The sequence below is a fragment of the Anabrus simplex genome, chromosome 10 (genome assembly GCF_040414725.1).
Source record: "Anabrus simplex isolate iqAnaSimp1 chromosome 10, ASM4041472v1, whole genome shotgun sequence".
In the NCBI taxonomy this organism is placed as follows: Eukaryota; Metazoa; Arthropoda; class Insecta; order Orthoptera; family Tettigoniidae; genus Anabrus; species Anabrus simplex.
Window position 1 is genome coordinate 49,803,922 of NC_090274.1, and position 18,554 is coordinate 49,822,475.

General features: G+C 42.3%; 1 protein-coding gene across 1 annotated transcript in view; it reads left to right on the forward strand.

The window, feature by feature from the left end:
• Window positions 1–252: 252 nt before the first annotated feature.
• ken (ken and barbie) overlaps window positions 253–18,554 on the forward strand; it is a 42,386-nt gene continuing 24,084 nt past the window's right edge. The window contains exons 1-2 of the mRNA XM_067154983.2: window positions 253–552; window positions 15,172–15,417. Coding sequence (XP_067011084.2) covers window positions 253–552; window positions 15,172–15,417 — 546 coding nt within the window. The remainder of the gene's footprint in view (window positions 553–15,171; window positions 15,418–18,554) is intronic.

The following is an 18,554-nucleotide window of genomic DNA, read 5'->3' on the forward strand; positions in this document are numbered from 1 at the left end:
GGGGTATCCGTTATTAAGCGGACCGTCAGAACACTTGCTTGAACTAACAAGACGAGTAGCCTATATTTAGGGAAATATATGCCCCATACATCACACTCTACTTCCTGTATGTTTACAGTACATATTCCAGTACAGAAACCAAAAATGTCTCAAGTTTCATCACCATTAGCATCTATATTCTGGAACGTATTTTGCTGGTATGCTGTTTTCACTCACTAATGATACTTTCTTTTGTTCCAAACAGGCTCGGCCATGTTCGACAGCAGCGGTTACCTAACGCTGCACTACGGCAAGCACCACGCAGCTCTGATTGGAGAGATCCGCGCTTGGTTTCAAGGAGAATGCTTCGCCGATGTCACGCTCATCTGTGATGGAAACGAGCATCTTCGAGCCCATCGTCTTGTCCTAGCCTCGGCCAGTCCTCTCATCAAGCGAATACTCCAGGAGACACCCAATGTTGAGAGTCCTGTAGTCATCCAGCTGCCTGGAGTTCGAGCGGTAGACATGAGACACCTTCTGCATTTCCTCTACACAGGAGAAACCTACGTGCAGGTTTGTGAAGTTTATGTATAAAAATATCTTTTTGGTTTGTAATTTTTGAATTATTGAAGTTTTGTTTTATACTTCCTTATTAATTCAGTCCGGCTACTTGGCTGAATAGTCTAGTTCAGAGGACCCCGAGTTCGATTCCCATTCGGGCCGGAGATTTTTACTAAGCGTGATTAATTCCTTTCGCTCGGGGACTTATTGTTTCTGTTCATCTTCATGCACAGCTCTTCATCTACACACTACACACCGCAGTATAGTATAACATAGGCTATTCCTATTACAGTCGAAACCAGTTATATCAACTCCGAAGGGGCCGCCAGTTAATGGTCGTTATAGGCGATAGTCGCACAAACCGGTTATAACGACTGTGAAGGGACTGCCAATTATCGGTAGTTATAGACGATAGTCGCACAAACCGGTTATAACGACTCCGAAGGCACCGCCAATTATCGGTTGTTATAGGCGATAATCGCACAAACCGGTTATATCGACTCCGAAGAGGCCGCCAATTAACGGTCGTTATAGGCGATAGTCGCACAAACCGGTTATAACGACTCCGAAGGGACCGCCTATTAACAGTCGATATAGGCGTTAGTCGCACAAACCGGTTATAACGACTCCGAAGGGACCGCCAATTACCAGTCGTTTTAGGTGATAGTCGCACAAATCGGTTATAACGATTCTGAAGGGACCGCCAATTAACGGTCGTTATAGGCAGTAGTCGCACAAAGCGGCGCACAAAGCTGTTATAACGACTCCGAAGGGACCGTCATTTAAAGTTCGTTATAGGCGGTAGTCGCACAAACCGGTTATAACGATTCCGAACGGATCGTCAATTATCGGTCGTTATAGACGATAGTCCCACAAACCGGTTATAACGACTCCGAAGGGACCGCCAATTATCGGTTGTTATAGGCGATAGTCGCACAAACCGGTTACAACGACTCCGAAGGGACTGCCAATTATCGGTCGTTGTAGGCGATAGTCGCACAAACCGGTTATACCGACTCCGAAGGGACCGCCAGTTAACGGTCGTTATAGACGATAGTCGCACAAACCGGTTATAACGACTCCGAAGGGACCGCCAATTATCGGTTGTTATAGGCGATAATCGCACAAACCGGTTATATCGACTCCGAAGAGACCGCCAGTTAACGGTCGTTATAGGCGTTAGTCGCACAAACCGGTTATAACGACTCCGAAGGGATCGCCTATTAACAGTCGTTATAGACGATAGTCGTACAAACCGGTCATAACGATTCCGAACGGATCTTCAATTATCGGTCGTTATAGGCGATAGTCGCACAAAGCGGTCGTCGTTGTTGTTGTTGTTGTAACTAAAATGACATACAGTCGAACCTCGATACTCCATTACTCGACTTTTCAATATCTCGAAGTAACTTAAATTTTCTGGCTGCTTTTCCTGTTCTTCACGTGTAGGGTCTATTTATTACTCGAAATTCGGCTACACGAATTTCTCGATTTCTCGAAGCAAACATTTTCTCCCTTGAAGCAAAAAATACTCTGTAACTCATATTTTGTACAACATTAACTGTGCAATACGACATTTGTGGTTTATGAGGAACAGTTAACAAGTAAGGAAAGGAGCTAATATGACGGGAACCGAAAAAGTAAAATTTCTAGTGATCAGAAAATCGGCGAAGCCTCGCGGTTTCTCGCGCGTGAATTAATTACCGTTCACGTACGAAAGCAACCCCTGAAGTCGCAGATGACAAGCTCCATTCACGAATCTCGGCGGCGTGGTATTGACGAGAAGTTTCAACGTGAAGGGAGGAAAGGTTAAGAGTAACAAACAGAAGACACTAACGGATTTTTTTCTTAAGGTGTTAACAGAGGCATATTTCTTGTTTCACTACTGTATGTACTGTATCCTGTCTTCTAATAATAATAATCGTATGGCCTCAGCTACCGTGTGCAGACATTTCGATTTGACGCCATCTGACTGTCTGCTAGTTAATTTCGACGTTCCGTTTTACTCTAGGTCCGTTAGATGGCAGACAGAGTAAACCGGATCTCTCTTGGGCGTCTATGGCTGAGATTTAATTAATTTTGTCGGGTAAATACCAAATGTATCACCAGAGATCTTTTACATGCCGACATCGTACGACATGGAGTGTCGAATGGACTTTTTTCCGCCCTTCAAAAATCCGACTACCTCTGCCGGGTTTGAACCCGCTATCTTGGGTTCCGGAGGCCGACACTCTACCACGGATCCACAGAGGCAGCTATCCTGTCTTGTAAAAAGTTACTACCAAGGATTATAATTAAAGTGAGGCTGTAAAATAGAGTTTGTTTGTATATTTTTAAACACTGTCAAAAATAGTGTTTTAAGTCCCGAGGTGATTCGAGATGTTGAGGTTCCGCTGTATATGTAAATTTTAGGTTGAGTACTTTCGTGGTTATTTATCAGAATATGTTAAAACTACCAAAAACTTAAGTGAAATAGTAGGGTCAATGGCGTGCGCTGAACCCCATCTACCCTAGCGCTGCTGGGGTAAAGAACTTTGTATTAACATTTTCTAATTATTCCTTAGAACGCTTTTTATAATGTTTAAAAAATTGCCAACATCCAAGCCAAGTACAGCTGTCCCGCACTGCCTCAGTTCAGCTTCTCCAGCGTGCTGGGTTTCCTTGCCGGCGCAAAAGAGAGCTACCCAGCGAAATTTACGTTCGCTTGGATGACGCATGCACTTGAAGCTTACTTGTCCTGGGAGCTGGGCGGAGCTGTAGGCCCTTCCCCGACAGCAATTTACGGCGACAGGCCAGCTAGCTTAGGTAAGGTAATGTTAGTTTTAATACTTGACACTCGAAGTTTTCAGCGCCACACACTAAAGACTACAAGAAAAATATCAACATGTTAACAGTATAGCCACTTTCACATCGTCTTGCTAATAAAAATAGAGCCAGTATATGAAATCCATTGTAATATAGAAGAATATATTTTAGTCTTGGGTTTCGGCATGTATATAGTTTATTCGAGCAATTCATTGATGGTACGTGAAGAGTATGTGTTGCGATAGCCGCAGAAAAATATTTAGGTTGTCCAGCATGAACACAGTTGTCTGTGATGGTGGTATATAGTTAATTTTTGTAGTGTTCCCCTTGGATTATAGGTGAAGGTTTCGCGAGTTCTGTGGCATTCTTCATGAATATAACGTATGTTATAGGTCGCGACAAATATTTTTCCTCGTTTATCGTTGATGCACGTACACTCAGTATGCGAGTGAAACTATAAAACTTCATCGACGGTAATACACCAGTTAAATTTTGCTGATTGGTTTAGATTAGGCTTTTTAAGTAACAAACCAATAGTTAGTCCCAGTGTATTTTTGTGAAAACATGACTGTACTATCACGAAGCGTCACCGGATGAAACTGTAAGTACATAGTTTAAAATCTGCTATAGATTAAGTTATGATGGTGTCGTCACTGCCGTGAATAACAATTTGTAAATATGTGCGAGCATGTGGTTGAAAATATTCTTGAAATATCTTTCTCAGGTAGACCTTTCCACGAAAAATGCAGCTTTATAAAATGGTAATGTTGACTTTAGAGAGTGTAGTGTTTATATTTAAACAAAAAAAGTTTTTTTTGCAGCTGGGATAATGAATATGTTCACTGCACGCCACCGAGTAGGGGAAACCAGGGCAAAATGATCCCCCGGGGCAAAACGATCATCGTTAATATCTGCTCGATTGGTGGTGGTGCTATCGTGTGGAGAATTCGGGAGGGAATATAATTTCGTGTGGCTATTTCTAGCCGAGTGCAGCCCTTGTAAGCCAGACCCTCCGACGAGGGTGGCCGGCATCTGCCATGTGTAGGTAACTGCGTGTTAATGTGGTGGAGGATAGTGTTATGTGTGAGTTGCAGGGATGTTGGGGACAGAACAAACACCCAGTCCCCGGACCACTGGAATTAACCAATGAAGGTTAAAATCCCCAACCCGGCTGGGAATCGAAGCCGGGACCCTCTGAACCGAAGGGCAGTACGCTGACCATTCAGCCAACGAGTCGGACATTCGGGAGAGAGGTTATAGTTACAAAATTATGATAGATCACAGTGAAGGTGCGTGTGTGGTGCGCGCATGTAAGACTTGCCTTTGCCCTGAAAATGGTTTTCCGTGGTTTCCCATTTTCACACCAGGCAAATGCTTGGGCTGTACCTTAATTAAGGCCACGGACGCTTCCTTCCCACTCCTAGCCCTTCCTTGTCCCATCGTCGCCATAAGACCTATCTGTGTCGGTGCGACGTAAAGCAAAAAAAAAAAAAAAAAAAAAAAAGACTTGCCTTTATAAGGGTACTGATGCAAGTGAATGATGATGACATTCAGATTGCAGCGCACTACAAAATCTTACATTAAAATACAGAACAAACACAATACCATCAAGGGCCACAGTTTTACAGCGAATGGCATGTTCAGTTTACAATCTAAAATCCAACTTTCGAGGCTTCCTCTTGCGAGGGGATGGGAAGATTAGAAGGGATAGACAAGGAAGAGGGAAGGAAGCAGCCGTAGTCTTAAGTTAGGTACCATCCCGGCATTTTCCTGAAGAAGTGGGAAACCACGGAAAACCATTTCCAGGATGGCTGAGGTGCAAATAGAACCCACCTCTACTCAGTTGACCTCCCGAGGCTGAGTAGACCCCGTTCCAGCCCTCGTACCACTTTTCAAATTTCGTGGCAGAGCCGGGAATCGAACCCGGGCCTCCGGGGGTGGCAGCTAATCTCACTAACCCCTACACCATAGAGGCGGACCAAATAAAATATCGACATTCATTAATACGAGAAATGCACGCAACTGTGCGATGTTTATTGAAACCCGTAAATCGCGACGCGTATATCTCTTGTTCTCGCTTGCTATGTTCGTGTTCGTTCACATGTTCACATCAGTCTAGTCGATTCTAGAGACTAGTTGCTAGATTTGGTGTCTTTTAGTAATTTAGTGACAGAATTAAATAGACAGCGACTAGTAACTTTTCTAGAGATTTTAGGAGCCATTTGGAGACAATTCTGGCGAATTTTAATTTATTATTTGACAAAAATAGCATTGCGCATCGCATAATCGATGGGCGCGTGATGCAATATATTAATCTATGCATTTGCTAAGTAATGGCATCTAAGTGGACGACTGATTCACACGCGTGGAGTATGAGGTCATCCCGTTTTCGGAAGGCTTATCAGAGACCGATCATCTCACTCACATGCTTCCTGTGTGGGAATAAATGTGTAATTTTAGCCATGTAGCCTCAAATAGTAACAATTGGGTTTTGGGACAATAATTGTTATAGTACCATACATGTATTGTGCAAGACATGTAGAATAAGCAGTTTTGACCAATTGTATCTCCTGGTTTTTCCTGATTTTCATATCAAAATCTCCTGATTTTTGGTTTTGTTAAGTTACCAGGTATGCAGGGGATACCAGGTGTGTATTCTACTGCTCCCACACTTGTTTTCCTACGAGTGGGACTTGTTTGTTATCAGCAACCTAGAGTGGAATGGGGAGGTCCTTACTAAGGAGATATCATGACTAAACTATCGGAAACGTTCACTGTTAAACTATTGGTCAAAACCACAATTATCTGTTTTCCATATCTAGTTCCCTCCTTCAACTGTTCAGTTTCGACCAATTAGCGACTGGAGATACATGCAAGGGTTAGGCTAGTTCCTCCAATCATGTCACTGCTACATTGCAATTCGCTAGTTTATTTTAACATGAATATGTTTCATGGGCTTGGGTGGGGGGGTTTCTATCTGGAAGTCGCGTCAACAATTTTAGCGTGGACAGAAAATCGGTACCGTGGTAGCCAGGCAACCAATGTTCGTCAATTTCTTTCTCACGTTATTAGCGTATGCCTGCTGTCATTTCTTGATGGATACAGTACTTTTGCATCCATCTCTTGGCACATGTCAGAGTAAAGTGTAGCTTCCACCGAAGTCCCAGTCAACACCCATGGCTGTGACAATATGGAAGCTGCTGGGGTATGGGTAGTGCTGAGTAATGACATTCAGAGCATGACTAGTGCATCTGAGTGTTATGAAAGGGGCTGCTCATAGGGTCAGTCGTGCTGCAATAGTACTTTCTGACCCATTGAGGAAAGCAATGGTAAACTACCTCACTCCTCATCTTGCCTAGTACGCCTCATTTAGGTGCTGCCATTGGTTTTTAGGGTTGCCTTATAACCGCATAACCTTTGGTGGTGCTATTTGAGGATCCAACCAGCCTCTGGGCTGATGACCTAACAAACATACAGTGGATACAAATAGCGCCGAGTTTTAAGGAGATACGGAACCGCCTATCTCGCCAATGTTAAATTTGTTAAGGAATATTGAATTTTCACAACTGCATTGTAATCGAAATCGACTTTTAACCTATTAGGTCGTGTTACATACATTTAGTAGGCCTTCGCGTTGAAGAGATGTTAAGTACAGAACAAAAAATGGCCAAGCGGACATCAGTAGGAATCGAGCCCACAACCTCCACTGGTGTCCAGTTGGCCATTTTTGTTCTGTGCTTAACATCTCTTCGACACGTACTCAATGTATGTAACACGACCTAATAGGTTGAAATTCTATTTCGATTACAATGCGGTCGTGAAAATTCAATATTCATTGACTTGATCCACAACGGGCGACTAGCACGCACTCTACAGTGTGATGGCAGTAGTGTCAGACATATAGCTTAGATCCTTTCTAAAAGAACAAAGATGGCCTTGCCCACCATAGCTCAATTGGTAGAGCAACCGACGCGAAATCGGGAGGTTGTGGGTTCGGATCCCACTGGTGTCTGGCTGGTCATTATTGTTCTGTACTTAACATCTCTTCAACGCGTAGTAAATGTATATAACACGACCTAATAGGTTGAAAGTCGATTTCGATTAAATTTGTTAGGTTCATGTTCTTTTTCCTTAGGATCTAATGCAGTTATGATAAACATATTCGTCGTAACTAATTTAACCTATTAACATAGCCGTTATTTGATTGGGCTTCAGGTGAGTCAGAAAATTATTTTTTTAAATGCCAAATTTTAATAACTTTTTCCTTAAAATAAACAGCCAAACCTCAAATAATCTTAACTAAAGAAACTCCTCCGTTAAAATGTGACTCAGACAGTTAATGGGGGAAAATTACCACAGCTGTGTGATAAATAGTCACGTAGAATAAGGAACAAAGTCTTACATAAAAATAAAAAAAGAAACTGAGAAAAATGCAATTAAAACTTTTCTCACATGTGTTCACAGCTCAGTGCATCCCTGTCCCATACGAAGGAGAAACTGGGTCTTCCTGTGATTCATACAAGTCTTCTAGGTTTCGTTTAGTCTTGTTTCTGGATTCCCTAGCATTTTGTTTGTACTTTCTGAGCCATTTATTTTTTTAGCTTGTTGTAGTCTCTCTCGGTCCAACTACTTCATGGCATTGATACAGTTCCTTCCTACTTTTAATCCTAACTACTGTAATACATGAAATTTGACAATGTCACCTTTACATTGGACACTGCATCCAGAACTCCAAATTTTAATGTTTTATGCCCACAGAAGTGCATTTAGAAATGTGAGATCATATAATATTGTTTACCGATTTGTTGGGGTTTTGACTTTTGCCACGAAGACATTTCTCCAACATCTGGGGACTGGACAGATCTCTAAAAATGAGCTTCATTTCTTTCATGCAGGCAAGAGGAAGATGTGTGTGCTTGGACAGCATATAGAGAATTCTTTCTTCTTTTGCTTTTAAATATTTGCACCAGTGATGGCAATGTAACTCATTTCGTTTTCGCTGGCATTGGTGGCAAATTTCTTATTGCTAGTTCATGTTTAAATTAAATTTATGGCAATTTCTAATTGTAATCATTTTAAAAGACATACCTCAGGAATTCATAAAATAAAAAAACATAAAATATGATTTTGACAATAACCGTTTCGTATGTCCTTAAACGATTTCCACTGTCCTTCCTTCGACGTCAAAGCAAAGCCCCTTAACACACAATAACGTCACCGAAGGTAGCAGAATAATACGTTATCTTGGAAATATTTCTTCTTCTTCTTCTATATCTGTTTACACTTCAGGGTTGGTTTTCCCCTCGGACTCAGCGAGGGATCCCACCTCTACCGCCTCGAGGGCAGTGTCCTGGAGCGTGAGACATTGGGTCGGGGATACAACTGGGGAGGATGACCAGTACCTCGCCCAGGTGGCCTCACCTGCTATGCTGAACAGGGGCCTTGTGGGGGGATGGGAAGATTGGAAGGGACAGACAATGAAGAGGGTAAGAAGCAGCCGTGGCCTTAAGTTAGGTACCATCTCGGCATTTGCCTGGAGGAGAAGTGGGAAACCACGGAAAACCACTGCCAGGATGGCTGAGGTGGGAATCGAACCCACCTCTACTCAGTTGACCTCCCGAGGCTGAGTGGACCCCGTTTCAGCCCTCATACCAATTTTCAAATTTCGTGGCAGAGCCGGGAATCGAACCCGGACTTCCGGGGGTAGCAGCTAATCACACTAACCACTACGCCACAGAGGCGGACCTTGGAAATATTTATGCCCATAAAATTGTGTGCTACAGAATGTTAATGGCATAACAAATGGTAGTAATATTACAAATGTGACGAAGTATTTTTATGTTCATAATGCAAATGTTGTAGTTTAATATAATATGTTTAAATAAATATGAAAAAGAATAATAAATCTATTACCTGTTTAAAACAGATTGAAGACCGATATTTTTAGCAATGTATATTTTGTTGCATTTATATCTACCGTAATTACAATTGTAATTAATATTGTGAAGTTTAATAATAGAAAAGAAGTAATATGTTTATTTAAGTCCGACAGGAATAATAATAATAATTTCTTATGGCTATTTCTAGCCGGGTGCAGCCCTTGTAAGGCAGACCCTCCGATGAGGGTGGGCGGCATCTGCCATGTGTAGGTAACTGCGTGTTATTGTGGTGGAGGATAGTGTTATGTGTGGTTTGTGAGTTGCAGGGATGTTGGGGACAGCACAGACACCCAGCCCCCGAGCCACTGGAATTAACCAATGAAGATTAAAATCCCCGACCAGGCCGGGAATCGAACCCGGGACCCTCTGAACCGAAGGTCAGTACGCTGACCATTCAGCCAACGAGTCCGACAGGAGTGAATGTCAGTAACATTAACCGTCATAAACGTATTATGGCTGGTTTCTTGAAATCAGAAATAATCGTCAACTTCCATTGTTCAAAATGATTCGCAGAGTCATGTTTTAAGGTAAAAATGCAGAATCTCCCAATGCAGCAAAGCCGATGGTAAACCAGCTGTAGTATTACAGTACTACTCTAGTGCTGCGTCAGATATTAATTTATTTATTTATTTTATTTATTTGGGAAACCAAAATAGCGAATCACAGAGTTTTACAATGAAAAATATACTTACAATGGAGTAGCACAATACAAACATATGAAAGAGCAATGATAAAAGTAGCGGCAGAAAATTAAAAACTACAGACACAACAATTAACAATAAAACACAAAGGCAAAAGAAAAGATTGAAAGAAAAACGAAGATAAGAACTTATAGCTAGGCACAGTAAAATAAATACTGATACGACACGTAAGTAACGGTATAGGACAGTAAAAAATATACATTATGTACGATAGAGCGGACAGCACTGAGAAGAGAAAAAAAGGACTATGAAAGAAATGAGCTAGGTTAAGGAAGAATAGGTTAAAGAAGGCATCATCATCATCATCTGTTTACCCTCCAGGTTCGGCTTTTCCCTCGGACACAGCGAGGGATCCCACCTCTACCGCCTCAAGGGCATGTCCTGGAGCTTCAGACTCTTGGTCGGGGGATACAACTGGGGAGTATGACCAGTACCTCGCCCAGGCGGCCTCACCTGCTATGCTGAACAGGGGCCTTGTGGAGGGATGGGAAGATTGGAAGGGATAGACAAGGAAGAGGGAAGGAAGCGGCCGTGGCCTTAAGTTAGGTACCATCCCGGCATTCGCCTGGAGGAGAAGTGGGAAACCACGGAAAACCACTTCGAGGATGGCTGAGGTGGGAATCGAACCGACCTCTACTCAATTGACCTCCCGAGGCTGAGTGGACCCCGTTCCAGCCCTCGTACCACTTTTCAAATTTTCGTGGCAGAGCCGGGAATCGAACCCGGACCTCCGGGGGTGGCAGCTAATCACGCTAACCACTACACCACAGAGGCGGACTAAAGAAGGCATACGAAGAATAAACGCCCAGTTCCTGTCAGAAGATTAAGAGTTAAGGAGGGTTGGAATGCGGATAAATAAAGTTCTTTGAACAAGAGAGAGAGGCGGGAATACGGAATATGAAGGGGTGGATTTATCCTTGTTTTGCGAGTTGGAACATGTAGGGAAAATAAGGATGGACGTTCAGGAGAACGAAATAAACCGTTAACAGTGTTATATAGGAATCTAAGGTCTGCTACTTTCCTGTAAGTTTCTCAGATAATCGAAGAAGAAAGTTCATAATGTATACATGGAAAACTGATCGTAACGTTGGGTCTTTCGTCATTTTGTATATCTCTATATATTAAAAATAAGAGTTCTGTCTGTAAATTGTCAGAATTTAAAAAAGAATGGTATTTCTGTATCGGTCGTCTCTACAGTAACAAGGAAATGCACTTTTTAATTTTCCATAATGTCTGTCTGTCTGTCTGTCTGTCTGTCTGTCTGTCTCTCTGTCTGTCTGTCTCTCTGTCTGTCTGTCTGTCTGTCTGTCCATGTACGCGCATCAGACAGAACGGCTGAAGATAATTAAATGAAAATCGGCATGTAAATTCGGGGAATAAGTTACTACAATCTTGGCCATAAATAATTTTATTCACGCTAAGTGAAATGGTAGTTTAGGGGAAGGCCTAAAATTTAATTCTCAAATATTTATGTTATTATTGGTCCTATCGTCCGCCTCTGTGGTGTAGTGGTTAGCGTGATTAGCTGCCACCCCCGGAGGCCCGGGTTCGATTCCCGGCTCTGCCACGAAATTTGCAAAGTGGTACGAGGGCTGGAACGGGGTCCACTCGGCCTCGGGAGGTCAACTGAGTAGAGGTGGGTTCGATTCGCACCTCAGCCATCCTGGAAGTGGTTTTGTTTTCCGTGGTTTCCCACTTCTCCTCCAGGCGAATGCCGGGATGGTACCTAACTTAAGGCCACGGCCGCTTCCTTCCCTCTTCCTTGCCTATCCCTTCCAATCTTCCCATCCCTCCACAAGGCCCCTGTTCAGCATAGCAAGTGAGGCCGCCTGGGCGAGGTACTGGTCATACTCCCCAGTTGTATCCCCCGACCAAGAGTCTGAAGCTCCAGGACACTGTCCTTGAGGCGGTAGAGGTGGGATCCCTCGCTACGTCCGAGGGAAACACCGAACCTGGAGGGTAAACAGATGATGATGATGATGATTGGTCCTATCGATAAATACTACATAACAAAAGTTATAGAGAATGCAATTTCCAATCATTTATGTCTTATTCAGTTTTACCGTATCGACTACGATAAGATTGGTGGTAGTGGTGGATTATTCATTGCTTTTAATCGCGACATTTCTTCTGATGTCATTGTGATGACCTATGTTGACTTCAGGTGGGAAAACCACAAATACAGTTTTTCTGAGGATGTAAAAAAAGGCAGGTGGTGAATGAGTGTCTGCCATTATAATGAAAACTGAACTCGATTTTAATTGGAAGTATACGTAGAATTCCATTAGTGCGGCATCCAATAGTCCGGAACGCCCGATGGTCCGGCAGCATTCCAGGATTTTTAATATTATTATCTCTTAATAATGATCGCTCCTGAACAATTTGATGCATTTGTCGAAACCATTGAAAGTGTATTTTTTATTGTTTCAAAGTAAATAGTGCAAATGTATCTGATACAATCCAGTTGTTATGCAATGACTTACTTAAATATCTCTATCTCTGGAAATATTCAGTCTGGAAGGCTGTGTGCTATACTGAGTACTGGAAAGCCAAACCAAAACCAAACCCCACGGCACTACAGCCCTTGAAGGGCCTTGGCCTACCAAGCGACCGCTGCTCAACCCGAAGGCCTACAGATTACGAGGTGTCGTGTGGTCAGCACGACGAATCCTCTCGGCCGTTATTCTTGGCTTTCTAGACCGGGGACGCTATCTCATCGTCAGATAGCTCCTCAATTCTAATCACGTAGGCTGAGTGGACCTCGAACCAGCCCTCAGGTCCAGGTAAAAATCCCTGACCTGGCCGGGAATCGAACACGGGGCCTCCGAGTAAGAGGCAGGCACGCTACCCCTACACCACGGGGCCGGCTACTGGAAAAAATTGAATGTATGGGCCACGTTCAAAAACGGATGGGAACATGCCTTCAACAATTGAAGCAGACAGAAGGAAAAGAAGATTTACAGATAAAAACATCGATGAACTTTGGCATTATTATGGAATGACAATAAGAAACAACACGATTGAAAAGAGGAGTGTGTTATTAAACTAATGATTCTGCTGATCAACATTTTACTGCAAAACGCGGTGTTAGAGCTGTTTTCACTGTACGCCTTAACCTATATCGTAGTAAGAGGTTCTACTGTAGGTAAGTGGGCCTACAATCTTAATGAAAACTTCCCAACTTGATTATGACTGATAGTAAGCAAGAGAAACGACGCATTGTGGCTTCCCCGTCGTGTTTCTGGGGGGTAACGTTAAGAGCTATGCAGTTTAATACAGTCTTACTCACAACTTGTACACTACTTAACCTAGAATTTAGTATACAGTGTAGAAGCTAGTTTCTCAATAAGAATCGTTCCCGTCTCCCGTACCACAGTTTGAGAATCGCTGATCTATATGATGTTCAGGTTTGAAGTCTTCAATGCAGTATTTCTAACAATTGTTGTCAATATTTTAATTTCGTAAGTTATCCTGTTTAGGTTTCGTCTTATTTCCAAACCTTGGCGCCTCCGGCTTTGTGAGTAAAAGAAATATGAAAGAATGAATAAACAAACATAAATAGTTTGCTTACAGTAATAGCATTGGAGTTGAGCTGAGAGATGGCTGTTGGAATCCTTCCAGAGGAGAGAGAATGAGCTAAGAGTACGGCTGTTACATAACGACCCGAAGGGGAAAGTGGTGTTACGTGTGGTAAAAGTCGGCGATACTCACCTCGCCTGCTTGCTGGTTCGCTCTGCTTTAGCGAGCATGTAATGCACTGGTTCTCCAACTTGCACCTCCCATTTCATTCTCGACATTTTTTTACCGTGCAGGAAACATTGTGAGATGTCTGGTTTCTTGACATTTTAAAATGTAGGATTTTTCTTAATCTTAAAAGAACATTAATAAATAAAGGTTGCAGATCTTTTCATGTGGTTAATGAAAGTATTTAGGAACGTGTAATAAGTACAGGGATGCCATATCATCAACCTAAGGAAAGAGGACACACTCTACTGATGGAATCTCCAGTACCGTGTCCACCTCCGTAGCGTAACGGTTAGTATTATTAGCTGCTGTCCTCGGGAGCCCGGGTTCGATTCCCGGTACTGCCAGAAATTTAAGAATGGCAGGAGGGCTGGTATGTGGTTCAAATGGTACACGCAGCTTCACCTCCAATGGGGGTGTGCCTGAAAAGAGCTGCACCACCTCGGGATGAGGACACGAGTTTACCTTACCAGTGTCGTGCGGTTAACAATACATTACCCCAGCTGCAATCAAGTTTAAAAAAAAAATATAAACAATCGTAGCCCCACTACACTCTCTGAAGTCAACATTACCATTTTATAAGGCTGCATTTTTCGTGGAAAGGTTTACCTGAGAAAGATCTTTCAAGAATATTTTCAACCACACGCTCGCGCATACGAAACCGTCATAACTTAATCTACAGCAGATTTTAACAATGTACGGTACGGTTTGTACCTCGAAGTATTTTTCAGCCCCCGATGGCTCTTTTTTTTTAAAAAAAATTTCTTACAATTGGCTTTACGTCGCACCGACACAGATAGGTCTTATGGCGACGATGGGATAGGAAGGGGCTAGGAGTGGGAAGGAAGCTACCGTGGCCTTAATTAAGGTACAGCCCCAGCATTTTCCTGGTGTGAAATTGGAAAACCATTTTCAGGACTGCCGACAGTGGGGTTCGAACCCACTATCTCCCGGATACAAGCTCACAGCTGCGCGCCCCTCGCCCGGTATGCAGGCATTTCGAAAGTTCGACTGTACTATATAGTTGTGAAGTCAAACTGATAAACCGTTCTTGTAATTTTCGTTATCAGTTAGTTGATCTCGAGTAAACAAAATTCTGGCGCAAATTCGTCATCCTGGGAACGATGTCTTCCCTTAAATTTTCAATTTTTATTCGTCATCCTGGGAACGATGCCTTCCCTTACATTTTCAATTTTTATTCGTCATCCTGGGAACGATGCCATCCCTTAAATTTTCAATTTTTATTCGTCATCCTGGGAACGATGCTATCCCTTAAATTTTCAATTTTTATTCGTCATCCTGGGAACGATGCCACCCCTTAAATTTTCAATTTTTATTTCCATGTATAATATATAAGCTTTCAGACATAACAATAGACAACATTACAACTCACCAATGACTTTACAAAGAAAAAGCACTAACATTCTTCTTCTTTCTTCCAGTCTGATGACATTGATGGCCTTCAGGAGCTTATCCAGTTGTTGCAGATCAAGTCAGACTTAGTGCACCAAGGATCCTCCTCCCCTACTCCACAACAGCAGCAACACCAAGCGCAGACATCGCAACAGCCATCAGCGGCACCAACCACCGCGCCACCCAGCGAGAGTTCCAGCCACTCGGACTCGACTCGGGAGAAGATCCTGGATGAGGGAAGTCGGCATAGTGAGACAGATCTTCCGCTCGTCAAGGTGACTTGATTTAATTTTTTTCTTATTGATGTCATCAGTCCTTGGATTGGTCTTACTCTGTCCAACTCCACCTCACCCTCCAGATTCAACCTGCTGGTCTCATGGAGCAAACCAGGCCAGCTCTCTGTTCTCACCTGGGCCACAACTTAGGTAAATACCCATGTGTGTCAGTACAAGCCTTCTGAGGAGATATTGTGATATATTGCCCGGTTGGCTGGATTTGATGCAGTTTCCAAACCACCCTATCCTTCCTCACTAGGCCTACATCCTTCGTAATGTCTTGTCTGGTGGTGGTGTTTATTGTTTTAAGAGGAAGTACCCAAACTAGGCAACCATCCTCTATATAACATTTAACTTCTGAGATTGTAATAATGTTTTGAGCCTCTGAGGAAGAGAACTCTGTTTCTAGAAATGGTTTGTAATAAATTTCATATTTAGTATTGACAAGGTGGACATTTAATCGGATACGTTCATGTGATATATTATGTCTCAATATGGACCATTTTAATATCAACCATTATGGTTAAGATTATCAATTAAAATGTTTGGCCTTCACAGATGATCTGGTAATTCTATCCAACAGTAGGCAAGAAGCAATTCAATCCCTGGGAAAAAGTCCATGCAACTGCACCTAAAACTGGACTCCAAATATCATATGAGAAAACCCAATACATGGAAAGATCTCATATGAGTAAACAACACAGTAAAGGTTTCCACCTATTCAATACAAAATATATTCACAATATTTTAAAGTTACATGGAACTAGTTTCGACCGATCTAGGGGTCATCATCAGCCACATCAAAGCAAAGATCACTCTTGACGAAATCCTAAGAACATGTTAATTTTAACAGTAAGATTATTATGGAATAACAAGTGAATGTGGTAAATGAAAAGAGATGTTAGTATGGGACAGGTGAGTAATAGCTAATAAATATACAAGGAATATACATAAGAGGTTTGGAACAAAGTATAAAAGGGGGCTTAGTGTAAAAAATTATATAATCATGGAAAACAGTAAGTCCTTATATTGAATGCAATGTGAAATGACACATATAAAATTATATATGGCTTAGGAAGAGTGGACGTGGTTTAGGAGGGGAAGAGGGCTTAATGTGGGGTTGGAGGGTGCGGGAGAAAGGGTAATTGTCTCGGAAAAGTATCTTTGATTAAATTTAGGATTGATTTGGTTGGCTGCGTTATTGTTTCTGAGGAAAGTGATAAATAGATCGAAGAGTATGTTGGGTTTCTCTGAGATTTCATTGAGATTGTGACTGGCATTTAAGTATTTGAAATTTATAACCCTTAATGGAAGGATCTCCTCGACACTTAGACAAACAAGCTTCAGTAACTCAGTTTGGAAAAATTCCTCATGTAAATAATTTCAAATGCGTAGGGTAAATCATCGAACCATCTGGATTAAATCATGAAGCAAACTGGGAGAGAATTTCTAAATTACAAGAAGCCTATAGAATCACATGGAACAGGTACAATAAAAAAAATCAGTATCTCAGTATGCTAAATTAAAAAACTATAACACAGTAATTAAGCCTAAAGCATTGTACACCTCAGAAACACTGATGATTGGAGGCAGATCACTAAGTAAAACCTTAGAAAAACAAATAAGAAAAATCCTTAGGAAAAATCTTTGGCCCAGTACGCATAGGAGTGTGGATGAAAAGGAAGTTTCCAGAGTTATATCAGCATTCTGAGAAAATATCAGATAATAGTATTAGAAAAAGATAGGTCCGCCTCTCTGGTGTAGTGGTTAGCGTGATTAGTTGCCACCCCCGGAGGTCCAGGTTCGATTCCCGGCCTTGCCACAAAATTTGAAAAGTTGTATGAGGGCTGGAACGGGGTCTACTCAGCCTCGGGTGGTCAACTGAGCAGGGGGGTTTCGATTCCCACTTCAGCCATCCTGGAAGTGGTTTTCCGTGGTTTCCCACTTCTCCTCGAGGCAAATGCTGGGATGGTACTTAACTTAAGGCCCCGGCTGCTTCCTTCCTCTTCCTTGTCTATCCCTTCCAATCTTTCCATCCCCTCACAAGGCCCCTGTTCAGCATAGCAGATGAGGCGACCTGGGCGAGGTACTGGTTATCCTCCCCAGTTGTATCCCCGACCCAGAGTCTGAAGCTCCAGGACACTGCCCTTGAGGCGGTAGAGGTGGGATTCCTGAGTCCGAGGGGAAAACCGACCCTGGAGCTAAACAGATAAAGAAGAAGAAAAAGAAAAATATGACTGAAATTTTATGCCTAGATTCAAAGAATATGGACATGTACTGAGACATGACTCTCTTTCCAAACCATGATGAAAGTACTGGGAAAGAGACCCAGCGGATGACCCAGAATGTCATACATCAAAAACTCCATCGGTGAACTGGCATGTGGTTCGTAATAACAACATAAAGAGTCTAGCAGAAGTGCGTCAGATGTGGCTACAGCGACAAGGCATTGCCTTTAGGAGATGATGATGATGATGATGATTCAAAGAATGGACAGTGAAAGACTTACTCAAAAGATATTTAATTATGCCTTCTCGCTGAAGGTCAAGAATAATTAGATAATCAAAATCAGCATAACAGGTGCAGTTATGTGGGACAGGCCTAGTTTTAAAACATTGGTGAACAAACATAATTTTGCTGAAAAAGCCAAAATGAGAACCACCACTGCATTGTCGGAAGAACGGAAGAGGATGGAGAGATTCTGTGTAGAAAAGAAAGCAAATTCATCTGCTAAATCAGTTCAGTCACACTCCTTAGTTGGGCACAAAGTTGTGAAAAAGATAATACATTAAATTCAAATGTCACTAGTTAGGATGTGTGTATCATTCAGTCTGTATGTTTTTTAAGATGTTTACAGCCATTAGAGATCACAATAAGCAACATTTACACATTTTTAGAAGCTTTCTTGGCAGTCCAGTATCGTGAGCCTGTCTCCTTTCTGCTGTTCTTCTTCATGAAAGCCCTCGAAGTTATTGATCTGGTGTCAGTATTTAGTTCTGTTAATAATGTCTTCTTGATTTAGTCCAACATTTTTTCACATCCTTCCTGACTTCTGTGAACCACTTTATCACATGTGTTAGGTCTACTATCGAGTTTCTTAGTCAACCGCTTGTCTTCCATTCTAAATAGGTGGCCAT